At 41.5% G+C, this 11,705-nt stretch overlaps 2 protein-coding genes across 4 annotated transcripts in view; one reads left to right on the top strand and one right to left on the bottom strand.

Moving 5' to 3' along the window:
* Window positions 1-421: 421 nt before the first annotated feature.
* Window positions 422-7,644, bottom strand: chsy3 (chondroitin sulfate synthase 3). Of its 2 annotated transcripts, none has more exons than XM_061061284.1 (4): window positions 7,366-7,644; window positions 5,891-7,331; window positions 5,039-5,322; window positions 422-4,789 (listed from the first exon to the last, which is right to left on the bottom strand). In XM_061061284.1, exons 2-4 carry the CDS (start codon window positions 6,453-6,455, stop codon window positions 3,218-3,220), a joined length of 2,421 nt encoding a protein of 806 aa, XP_060917267.1. In that variant the 5' UTR covers window positions 6,456-7,331; window positions 7,366-7,644; the 3' UTR covers window positions 422-3,217. The 2 variants fall into 2 exon arrangements, with proteins under 2 accessions (XP_060917267.1, XP_060917266.1); XM_061061283.1 differs by having other exon boundaries at window positions 5,891-7,314.
* Window positions 7,645-9,655: 2,011 nt separating this feature from the next.
* The window catches only part of megf10 (multiple EGF-like-domains 10), a 47,099-nt gene continuing 45,049 nt past the window's right edge, over window positions 9,656-11,705 (top strand). For both annotated transcript variants that reach the window (XM_061061400.1, XM_061061399.1), the window contains exon 1: window positions 9,656-9,843. The gene's annotated coding sequence lies outside the window, so the exon portion shown is untranslated. The remainder of the gene's footprint in view (window positions 9,844-11,705) is intronic.

The raw sequence follows: 11,705 nt of genomic DNA, 5'->3' as shown, positions 1-11,705 counted from the left end.
GGATGATACCTGCTTATTTTATTCTATGAAGGCAGAGGGCCCGTAAACAGTACATGTGGCGATAATTCCCATTAAATGTTAATTGGAGCAGCGTCTGGTGTGTCTCTGTCTTTTGATGTTTTTGTCCAGCACCCAGTACTTCACTTTTCAGATGTGGGTGTGATTAACCTCAGCCCCACTGCAAGTGGGGATTTTCCAGGGGTTTAGATAAAAGATACTGATAATGATGTATCGCACCTTCAATCGATTCATATGTTGTTTCTCGGCACATCATTCAGGGCACTACTTTTAAATCATCATAAATTTGCTCTTTAGCTGCTCACAAATGATTAGACTGCTTGTTTTGGCAGAATACAGCACCAATAAAACATATATGTGAGGCTACACACAGTTTAAAATGATGACATCATGAGTCAGGGAGGAAAAGTTCATAAAATAAGACTTTATAATAGACGCCAAGAAGTCACAGAAATGAAAACATCCTCATTATTTCCAAGAGGAAACTGTGGCACTGAATGAACAAAACACAAAAACAGAACTCTGTATAGAGGCTTCTTTGTCTGAAAGATTGTCTGATTGTGACACTTAAACGATTGTGAACTTTAAATTAAACATTTACCGATCGTCAGACAGCATCTTCAGTCTTCTGTCTCTTCAGTTTTACATCAGCCGCTGGAGGATTACTGCGACACTTTTCTATCTTTATCACAAACGTAAAAGTTTAATGGACTTTTAATACAAAAGTTTTTTGTTTTTTGTTTTTATTGCCAATTTCAAAACAGATTTAATGAAACACTGCTCTTTTGTGCTGCCTCTAACAGCCTGTGGACTGATTTACATGCTAAGGATGGTTGTACCAAGAACAATCCAAAGGGTGAGACATTAGACACTCCAGAGCCTCGCTTCTGTGCCGCTCCCCTCCAGCGCCAACAGTGCTAAATAATAGCTTGATATGGACCCTCACATTACAACACACAGACCCTCATAAAACACAACAAATCTGCTCGTCCTGCTGAATGGGAAAACTACAATCAATATCAGCGGGGCACTCAACCCCTAACTGTCTTTCTCATACCAGTTAGCTCGCTTGCTAACAGGAAATAACTGCTAGCTTCCTTATAAAAAAAATGTTGTCCTGAGTGGAAAGCTGAGCCAGGAATACAGGGTAGGATTGGAAAAATGCTGTTCACACTGCACGAGTAAATTCTTTACAGGCATGTCAGAAATTCATCTGATTGGTTGGGAACAGTTGTTCAAGCTGTGATTGGTCCTCGTGCCTCTCTCTACACTACACGGCAAATGACACGCGGTGGAGTTGAAATTTGCCTCGACTTCAAAATCAGCCATACAACTCAATTATCGGGTCAGATTTGGGCTGAAATCTCACAGTGTATCCCCGGCTTCAATCAGCCAGACTTCTTAAACTGACTTGGCCTGTGAATAAGAGTTCATGCTTTATATTCCCTTTTCTTTAATAACGTTCAGCTATGCACTTAGCCAAGTCTGAGCTAACAGGATCACTTTAGCTTCCTCGCTTGCTAATGCTATCGCTAATAAAACACTATCCTCGTGGAAAAGTCAGATCTGGACAAACTGACTTCACCAGCTGTTGTGATCCATGATATGAACATGTATGATGACCATCAGTGTTGAAGAAAGTGAAGCTAGAGGAACAGGTGTGTATCTAATGTGATGATGTAAACCTCTACCTGTCTCATCAATGTCACCTTATTGGCTGATGTAATATCGTTCTTATAGAGTGTGAAGAACGGGGATGCTGATTGCAGTTCACTTAATGGCCACCTGTGGCAATGATACATTTTTTAAAACTCCACCAAGTATCTTTGAATTGGACAAATATTAAACAAACAACATGATGATGATAAGGAAACATTCTGTTAGCTGTCCTCTTTCAGTCACTTTTTGATTCATGGCAGGAACTCTCTGGATGGTTTGGCAGAAACAAGATAAAGAAATGGCGCCCGCCGCATATATGAGAGATCGTTAGAGAGGAGTCAACATGTAACCAGCCTCAGTAAATTCAGATTAGTAAGATTACATATTTCTCTCGCCACAGAAACACAAACACACACGAACAGATTGTGTACCGTAGAAGACGCACTGCCCAGCAGCCGTCTGGATTAAATACTGACTTCACTGTTTCACTGAGTCGTACGCTGAATACCTGCGACGCGTTAGAGCAGCATGTTGGGTTTAAGCCTCACAATGTTTCTCCCACAATATATTAAGGTTGTCAAATATTTCCACCATGTGTTTTAACATTTTACGACCTGCGTCATTTTAATGACTGATGGTATCGAAAAGAGTCACAGCTTTAAATAAGACTACATCAATTTCATTAGAGAGGTGAGTAGAAGGGGAATGAATCCACCAAAAGTAGCAAACAACTTCACACCGTCTGAATTGCACAAATACATTGGCAAATATTTGTGTAATTCAGATGGTGTGAAGGTGTTTGCTGGCAACTTTTGGTACTTAAAAACAGAAATTCCAATATTCTGCCTGAGACTTTTATTTATTTGGCCCTGGTATTGAAACGGGTGTTGTATCATATCAGAGTTTGAAGTCTACAATGTGTCTTCCATTTGATTTATTTTTCTGAAATGAATATAAACTGGTTGTAATCACCCATCGAGTCATTTGGGCAATACTGCTTATTCTTTGGGTCATTTTAAAAATATCTCCTAAGCTGTGGACTACCAAAAGTAGCGTGGTCAGATGTATAATTTAAAAATATGACGCTGGTAAAAACTCAGAGTTAACCCAAATCCTAAAGAACTGGAAAAAGGTCCCAAAGCTCTTTAACTGCATCGTTGGCACTGTAAATAAAACATCAGGAGATCTGTAAAGCTGAAAAGAACAGTACACTGTTCAAAGTACCAAGAAACAACCACTGTGTTTGGGTCAGTGGTCTCCCAGCTGGTTTGGAAATGGATACACTAGCTGACTTCTGTTGCTTGACGCAGGTTATCTTAGACTCAGTTCTGCTCTGGCATTACATTGTCCCATTCCTTCGAGGTTAGTCTTCCTGCAGTTATGTTAGTTTGGTTTAATTGGTTTGGTCCATCTCTGTTTTGGATTGGAAAGTCTTAGTTCCTTTCAGGATTTAATGTTCCACCCTATAAGGACCCCTGTCCGGTGCTTCTTCAGCAGAATTGAGGTAAACTTGCATTAACAGTGCAGCGGTGTTGGAGTGTCAGGATGAAGTTCTGTTATACCCCACCTCTATGTGTTTCTCCAGCCACAGCTCGGCTAGCTGCATCGTCGATGCAAACGTACTCGCTTTGGACCCAAGGCACATCTTGTATTGCTTCTGCTCCAGACTTGAGTTGCAGTGGACGGGATGATAAACGTGTACGATTCCTGGTTCCTGACTGCGTAACACTTTTAAACCAGAATTTATCACTTTGGTGAACAAGTCCACGTCTTCCAACCCCCAGCCGAGGATCGAGGTGTCAAAACCTCCAGTTTTTAGTAAGTCACTCTTAAAAACACAGGCGATCCCGAAGCCGTAATCCCGCCAGAAACCGCTCTTCTTTGTGAGTACAAACTTGCTTTCTCTTGGGGTTCTCTCAGGATAGACTATTTTTGGATTGTACTGACTGAAGACGACGGGGAAGTAGACCTGTCGACCTTGAACAGTGTTGTCTCTGCAGCGCTGCAGAGCGTCGCCATTAAATATAAGATCAACATCACAGAAGAAGAGTAGAGTGTTGTTATCCAGCTGTGCAGAGCCCAGCTCCAGAGCTAAGCCTCTGGAAAAGTTCCCTGTCATGGGGATTATGGACAGGTCAGCTTTGGGATACTTCTTGTGATAGTCTTTGATTAACTGAACGTGTCGTCCTCCGCTCGGATTGCTCTCCCCGTCCACCAGGATGAGAGAAAGCTTCACATTTTGTTTGGGTATCAAACACACTTTCTCAAAGTTCTCCATGAAGCGCATTAAGGTGTCGTAGCGACCGGACAACGGGACGAGGATGTTGACCTTCCTCTGACTCTGCTCCCACACCTCCGCGGTTGATTCGTAGACTTGGAAAGGTGACAGGAACTTCAGAGAGTTGGGCAGGAAAGACTGGGACTGGGACTCAGAGTTGATGGCGGCCACGAGTTCAGACACATCCAACTCTTCGGTCTCTGTAAAGAAGGGTCGGCTGAAGGACTGCTGAAGGTAAGCGTGTCTCCTCACGGGCACAGTTATCTTGCGTCCTTTATGTTTCCTGTACAGAAGCAGTAAGTCTAAGATGTATTCTGCACCGTGTATTGGATCCACCCTGTAGTATCCATACTGGATCTCTTTGAAGTCAATAACACGACCACGAGTTTTTGAATTCTCATTAATCATTTCCATGACCTGCAGGATAATGTCTTCAAGAGCGGTCCGGAAAACGTTCCCAAGGTTGTGCCGAGACATCTTGTTCTCGACAGCAGAGTAAATATGGCGTCCGGTCAGGAAGTCCCACTCAATGACATCACTCCTCTCGTTGGGCCGGTAGAGCATGTAGGACGGGGGGGATCCCAGCTGCTGGTCCTCCCACAGGACTTCTGTATCGCTGAGGTGACTCATGTCCAGGCCTTCGCGGTGGAGCAGGATGGTGCGGTACCGGAGTCTGGAGATCTCTCGACTCAGCATGAAGTTGTGGAGTCTGTACTGGTAGGCGGGGTTTTTGTTCGGGTGGAGTGTGATGGCGTTGTGGATTTTGCTACTGCGAAGATCCTCAATGAAACCTTTCTTGTTGCGTTCGTAGTTCTCATAGAAGAGCTGCTGCATCTGTGAAGAAAGAAGCCATGACATGAGAACAAGACCATCGAAGACGTCCAAATACCTGAACGAAAACAACTGCAAAAGTATTTTTACCGTTTTGATCAAACTCAATCGCTATGAACAGATAACTGGTTGAAACCATCTACAGTGAAACCTTTCTTTTGCACCTTAAGAGAAGCCTCGCATGTCTTCCCTGTCACTGTACACAGGGTCCATGGGACTCCAGAAATGTGAATCACCACTGAGTACATTTACCTCATAAGACCAGACACACTGCGTTCCTCCGAAGCGTCTCACACAGCGGCCCACCTCCACATCCTCGTGTGTGGTGTACATCTCCCTCAGACAGGTGCTGATGTGAGGGACCATCCTGCGGAGAACCTCCCTGCTGAAGATCATCCCGGGGCCCCCCATGCAGAAGTTCTCTCCGGGCTCCAGGGCCAGTCTGCCCAGCTCCTCAGCCATCCCCAGACCGGTCTGACCAATGTACAGAGGCTTACTGCTGTTCAGAGACCGCAGGAAGAGCTCCAGCTTCTCACCTAGAAAAGGGTCGAAATTAGACTTGAATATGACACAGTCCTCGAGGGCTGAATAAGGTCTGAAACATCTGGAGAAAAAAATTCAATGAATGTTACTTAATGTCTCTGTCTTTTGGATAATTCTCTAGGACAAGAAGTAAAAACAATCATGAAGAGTACACACAGACAATATTAGACCTACAGCCAAAGTGTTTGGGGAAGACCGAGGTCTGAAGAGAGGAAAACTGCAGTCAGCTAGAGACCTGCAGAGACTCCAGGACACAGTAGCCGCATTGGCAAGCCAAGAAAGTCCTGCCTCTCAGATGAGTTCACATTTAATTTGGATTCTTTAAGGCAAACTAAATATGTATTAACTTGTCAAGCTGGAGAAACACATTATAAAACAAATGCCTGAAAGAAAATTTCATCTTTGCACTCTGTGATTAACAGCATGCCTCATGAATGTCCGTGCTTCAGCAAGTTGTTTTTCTCTCACTGACACACACTGACACACACACACACACACACACACACACACACACACACAAAAACATACAAACTGTAGCCATCTGATTCCAGGAATAATCACCTCTTATATAAACATCATCGTCCGCCCTCATGAACCACTCGTATTTATCCAGGTAGTGGTCGTGGATGTACTTCAGCATCATGAATGACTTCTTCTGTGGTGGATACGCGTCATCCACACCATCCAGAGAAACCACTGGGAGGGGGCCGGGCGCGTAGACGGTGCCAGACCCCGCGCTCGAGTAGAACTCCACCTTCCCAGGTATGGAGCTCACCCAGGTGTTGTACGCAGCCACCGCACGAGACCGCAGGTATTTCTTCGCTGTCATCACGCCAACATAGAGGAAACGCTTGGGTCGGTTGACAGGTTTCCGGGTTTCTCCGGTAACGTTTCCTCCCGGGCCGAATCCTCTCAACTCCTCTGGAGCGACCTGCGGACCGCCCCGGTCTCTGACAGCCGGATCAGGGACTTTACCAGCAGAGGAGTCACTGAAGTACACGCACTCTGGAGACTTTTTACGCTTACTCTCCAGAACCTGAGGAACGATGAGCCACGAGGACGCCGTGAATCCAAGAAAGACGCCGAAAATCACAGTCGTCCACGATCTCCTGGACCTCAGAGCCATGGCTGTTTAAAGTAGAGGACACTGAGGACGGTTTGAATAAGTCTTATTACTCCAATCAGAGACATGCCAGAGAGGAGGCACTCATACTGCACATGCTCAGTTAGACCTTCTCCCCACAAGGAAGAAAAACAAATACATTTGCTACTGCATGTTGGTATACGCTACAAGTATTTTAAGATGTCTTTTGGCAAACAGCCAGAAACTTTTACACAAATAAATCTAAACAGTCGTAGTCTGGATGCTTGTTCTGTTGACCTCTCAGATAAACTGTTCTGTCAGGTTTGATAGGATAATACATATTTATTAATGTTGAATAAAGGTCTATCAAATTGAAAATTGTCCTACTTTTTCTGTCTAACACTGAAATATTATATAAGAGCAGCTGTTTTATTTGTACAAGGACTTCTGGTACGCCTGTATTTCTCCACACAAACAGTTATTTGATAGTAGGTACTAAACAAATTAACAATAACTTAATACTTTATGAACAAATTGATTGATAATTAATGCATACTTTCAATAACTATGCCTGATTAAATGTGAAATGTTCTGCAGCCTTCCCCAGGATACAACAACATCTGGCTTCTCTGAGTCATGTTATAACGGGGTCATTAGCAGGCAGGTTTAAGTGTAATACATTAAAAACGTCTTGGTTTAGGATTAACAGAGTCTATCCGTCCTCAGTGTCTCCTGCTCGGCTGCAGATGTTCAGAGGTGCTGACGTGGTGGACCGTTATACCTGACGCGGAAATACACACTTCACACCTTTGTTAGCATAAATGAACGGGGCTAAAGATAGTCCTCACTCTTCTGTCCCATCTGAAGCTGATCCTCATCTGAACCTGATCCTCATCTGAACCTGATCCTCATCAGAACCTGATCCTCATCAGAACCTGATCCTCATCAGAACAAATGTTTTACATTAAGTTTCAGTCCTGAAAGCAGCGGTGTCTCCTTCAGATGAAGATCCGGAGACATAACGTCCCAGCGAGTCTTTATGATCCTCCATCGCCTTGTTGTTGTTGTAAATGATCATTTTAAAGATGAAGCTCGTTCAATAATAACAATAATAATAAAATCTTACGAGAAGCTCCGTTCATGACCGTTTAACAACCGTTAACTGTTACATCTTATCTTCTGATTTAACGGTCAGCTAACTTGTGTTCCGTTATTACCGAGAACAAGAGGACATCCGAGAACAGTTTTCACAATAAAAGCTTCACTTCATATGAGGACACGGAAGCTCGATTTATACAGTTTCATACAGCAGCCATCTTATGAGAAATAACAGTTTATATAAACAATCGTATAATATCTTTCAAACTAGTAATCGTTGTGGATATAAAAGCCTAACAGAAGTGTGTTGGGGCTCTTATTCTGAAGGATTTTATTATGAGCAGATATGGGTAAGATTTTATCGCGACAAATAAATAATAAATAAATGTATTTTAAATCTGGAGAAGTTAAGATTTAATAAGAAATGACGTGTAGCCTATTACTTAATATTAATGTATCTTTTCCAAAAATGATCGTTTTTATTATTATTATTATTATATCTGGCAGTATGTTATATGGGTCAGATGATTGAATGCTTTCAGTAAAAGATACATATAGTGGATGATTATTATAATTATTATTATTTCATAAAATAGGAAACACAATTAAGTCAAAGTGTATAATCATGTTCTTAAGTTCAGAGATTTATGAAAGCAGAGATTGATTTTGGGCAATAATGTTTTGATAATAGGTAAAGTTTGTTCAGTTTTGAGTCATTTAAATGACTAAATACTTTTTTTCTTTAATCCATAAAAAACCTGAAGGTTTGTATCTCCATTTGTATAAATCTTAATGATATGTAGACATACTGCTAAGAATGATTAGGTGACTTTAATGCCTCTTTATTGTTGTTGTTGAGTTTAAAAAAAGGTTTATTCTTAAATTATTTACTATATAAATGTATATTGCCTGCAGCAACATTTGTCTTGTTGATCATTATAAAAATAAAAAAAATAATAAATCCTTCCACAGAGCTGTTGCTCAAAAAGAAGAGAACTCATAATAATTTGAGGTTTTGTGGTTGAACTGATCTGATGCTGGTGGATGCATGGAGATAAAACACAACACTATATGAAGTCATGTTCTAGGTGAAAAAAGAGAAAATTAATTCTGATTCAAGTGAAGAAAATATAGATCTTATACAAGGTTGGAGGTCAGTTGTATTTGTACTTTGTGTACTGATTTTCTTCGCCAGCAGGGGGCAGCAGAGTCAAAGTGGTGTTTAGTTTAGGTTAGTTTATTTGTTTGTTTCGTGGACTGTCCCCTTTAATTAACTGTACAGTCAAAGGAGCCAGTTTTCCCAGTCAGACGTTTGGTCTGTTGACAAAATAATTAATTGTTTTCACTGCCAGAACTTTTCCTAAAAGGAATTAATGTGTAAAAATGGTTTTAGTAATAAATGTAGTTGAGGAATGTCAAATATCAAAGAGATGCACATATGTTATTGTTTTACAGTTTTCAATCTGAACCTTTCTTTTCTATTCTATGACAAATAAAACCCGGACTGGATGAACCCGTTTGTGGTCCCTGGGGTAAAATGAACTTTACTGCCCCTCCTGTCTGACTGTATTTGATCTCCTCAAAGTTCTCATGTAGCACAAAGAACACAACAGAAAGAAAAGAAAAGAGCATGGCAGCTTTATTGTTTGCATTATTTTCCAAAACAGTTCTCCTTTACTGTAAAAATAGTTTCTGCCACTGTTTTTTGTTTGTTTAGAGGATAGGATGGATACTCAAGAGGATAAGTTCAGTTACTGGTTTGGCTGATGGGACACCCTACCTGTCACTTAAATAGGCCACGCCCCCTAATTCTACATCCCTTTAAGCCTTCATATAATGTAAAAAGGTGAGTTGTATAAACATTCAGGTCGCACATTTGGGTCGATGTGTGTGAGAAGCATGTCTCTCAATAACAGAGTGTAAAACCCCTCTGGGATTATAAATTATGTAAAATAAATAAATATTTTTTTAAATAACTTTTTTTCCCCAAATCGGCGATATGTTTATAGTTAATAAAAAATAGGCTAATAAAACACTTCTGTAATAATAAACTGAGGGAATGTGACAGCCCGTGATTGGCGGAGAGGCCGGTGACGTCACGCGGGCGGTCCGGTCCTTGTTTTGAGAATGGGAGAAAGTTTGTCAGTGTGTGGATGAGACTGAGTGAACACTGAGACACACGGCGGCGGTCACGGAGCTCAGCTGGAGGTTCAGTGGACTCTGAGGAGGAAAAACTGCGACTTTTAAAAACGTTTTAAACTTTTGGATTTATATCTCCGTTAAAAGACGGACCGATGAGCTCAGGCACAGCCGGCTTCCTCTCATAAAGAAGGTAAAACGTTTCTCCTCGACCAGGCGGTGTGATGATGGGATCTGATCTCAGAGCTGATCATATCTGAAGAAGGGTTAGTGTTGTTACAGTACGGACAATCCAGTCTTTGAACGCACCATGGTTTTCACATTGACTTTTTTTAAGATGAAAAAGAGAAGTTTCTTTAATTTAATCTAAAAAATAAACAGTTTCCTCCATCTCTACAAACTCAGACTGTGGAGGCAAAGATGGAAGAGACATTCAAGTAGGAACAAGACTAAAAGATGATCATTGATTTGACCTCTTCTTAGTCTGCTCAGGTGTCTTTTCAAGGTTTTAACTCTTAAAATAGGCTATTAAACATTTCTTATACCTTTATATTCACATATATGGGCGAAATAAGTGAATAACAACAAGCCAATGAAATAAGTTAATGCGTTTCTTATTGAAATATTCTTACTTTCAAAGCTTTAAAACAGTGAATTATTACTTTTTTAGTCCCACCTCTGCAGAGACCTTTAGCTGCTGAAAAAAATGAGCCAGTTAATCGATCGAAAAACAATTCATTGCAAACTATATTTCAGAACTAACTGAAGTAATACGGAGTCCATTGGATGTTTCAGTCATTTTTAAATCAAAAACTTCAGATATTTGCTGTTTATCAAGCTTATTTGGTGTTAGATATCGTGTCTTAACTCAGTATATCTGCATCAACAAATGAGCAGCTGGTTGTGTTTTTGTTTATCATCGTCCCAACACAGCAGCACTCATCTCCCAGCTTCACCCCCCCCCCCCCCCCCCCCTCTGAATAGAAATATAACAGCATTTCCATTGTGACTCATCATCCAGTTTACAGACCGACAGTTTTTAAGGCTGGAATTCACAGAAGGTCTTTTATGTTACGACAAAAAAAGTCCAGCAGAACTCGGTGACGCTGTTTGTTTTCCTGATAAAGATGCAACACAGATTCTGGGTTTGGGAGATTCTGGGAGTCATGCAAACATTCAGCGAAATGGCCCTTTTTTTATACATGCATGCAGTTTGAAGTTGTGAACTCTGGTTTGTTTTTGGACATGGTGTAGACACAGTTTGGTGTGCTGGTATTTTGGCACGCTGAGATTTCCTCGACTGCAAAGCTTTGGTATCTCGAGGATCACGCTCATCGTAGGAGGAAGATTGTGGTGGAGCAGACGAGTGGTTGCACAAGTTCTTCCTGTTGTCTCCATCCAAAACATTTTGGTCCTGAGATCAGAGATTCTTTTTTGACATGTCTGGCCAAACTAAGTATCTCCTTACAATGCAGAGAGAATGGCAGAAAAACAAGTAGAAATCAGTGTGAGCAAGATTTAAATTAGAGCCTTTAACGTGCAGTCAACTTGGTGACTCCTTCTGAGAGCAGTCATTATAAGATATGTAATCTGTGGTCACGAAGGAATGGACGCGAGCAGCAACAAAACTCAGTCAGGCGGGTGTTAAATGAGGGTGTTAGATGGTTTCTCAATTGGTGCTAAGGGGGCCAAAGTGTGCCAAGAGAAGTTCCCTCTCAGAGGTCTGAACGTTTGATGGATTCATTCATGCTTTAATCTCTGACCTGAGCAGCTGAACGTTTCTGCAGACGTTGAAGCTCATCAGACCTGGCAGCTTTTTCAGGTCATTGCTGTCCTTGCTGTGTTCTCTCATTGTTCTGGAACGCCTGATGCAGCTTCAGTTTCTTGTTTTGAGCTGACAGAAGAAGCACCAGGTGTGTTTTCTTTCTCCAGGGTTTGAAGTGTTGTCCCTACAAAGATGCTCTTCTACCTGCAAAGTCTAAAAAAAAATCCCCAAATGATCGATAAAGAGCGTTTATTTCTGACTGTGACTTCAGGTGTGTCTTTGAGTTATGG

This window comes from Labrus mixtus, chromosome 17 (genome assembly GCF_963584025.1).
Source record: "Labrus mixtus chromosome 17, fLabMix1.1, whole genome shotgun sequence".
Classification (NCBI taxonomy): Eukaryota; Metazoa; Chordata; class Actinopteri; order Labriformes; family Labridae; genus Labrus; species Labrus mixtus.
Note: the sequence above shows the minus strand (reverse complement) of the source record. Positions and strands in the feature narration are given on the sequence as shown.

Bases quoted from the DNA above. Each gene is read 5' to 3' on its own strand.
- chsy3 (XM_061061284.1), bottom strand. From the start codon at position 6,455: ATGGCTCTGAGGTCCAGGAGATCGTGGACGACTGTGATTTTCGGCGTC. The intron at 5,323-5,890 runs GTGATTATTCCT...ACCCTTTTCTAG, and splicing joins CGATGATGTTTATATAAGAG to GTGAGAAGCTGGAGCTCTTC. The intron at 4,790-5,038 runs GTAAATGTACTC...CTTTCTTCACAG, and splicing joins AGTGTGTCTGGTCTTATGAG to ATGCAGCAGCTCTTCTATGA.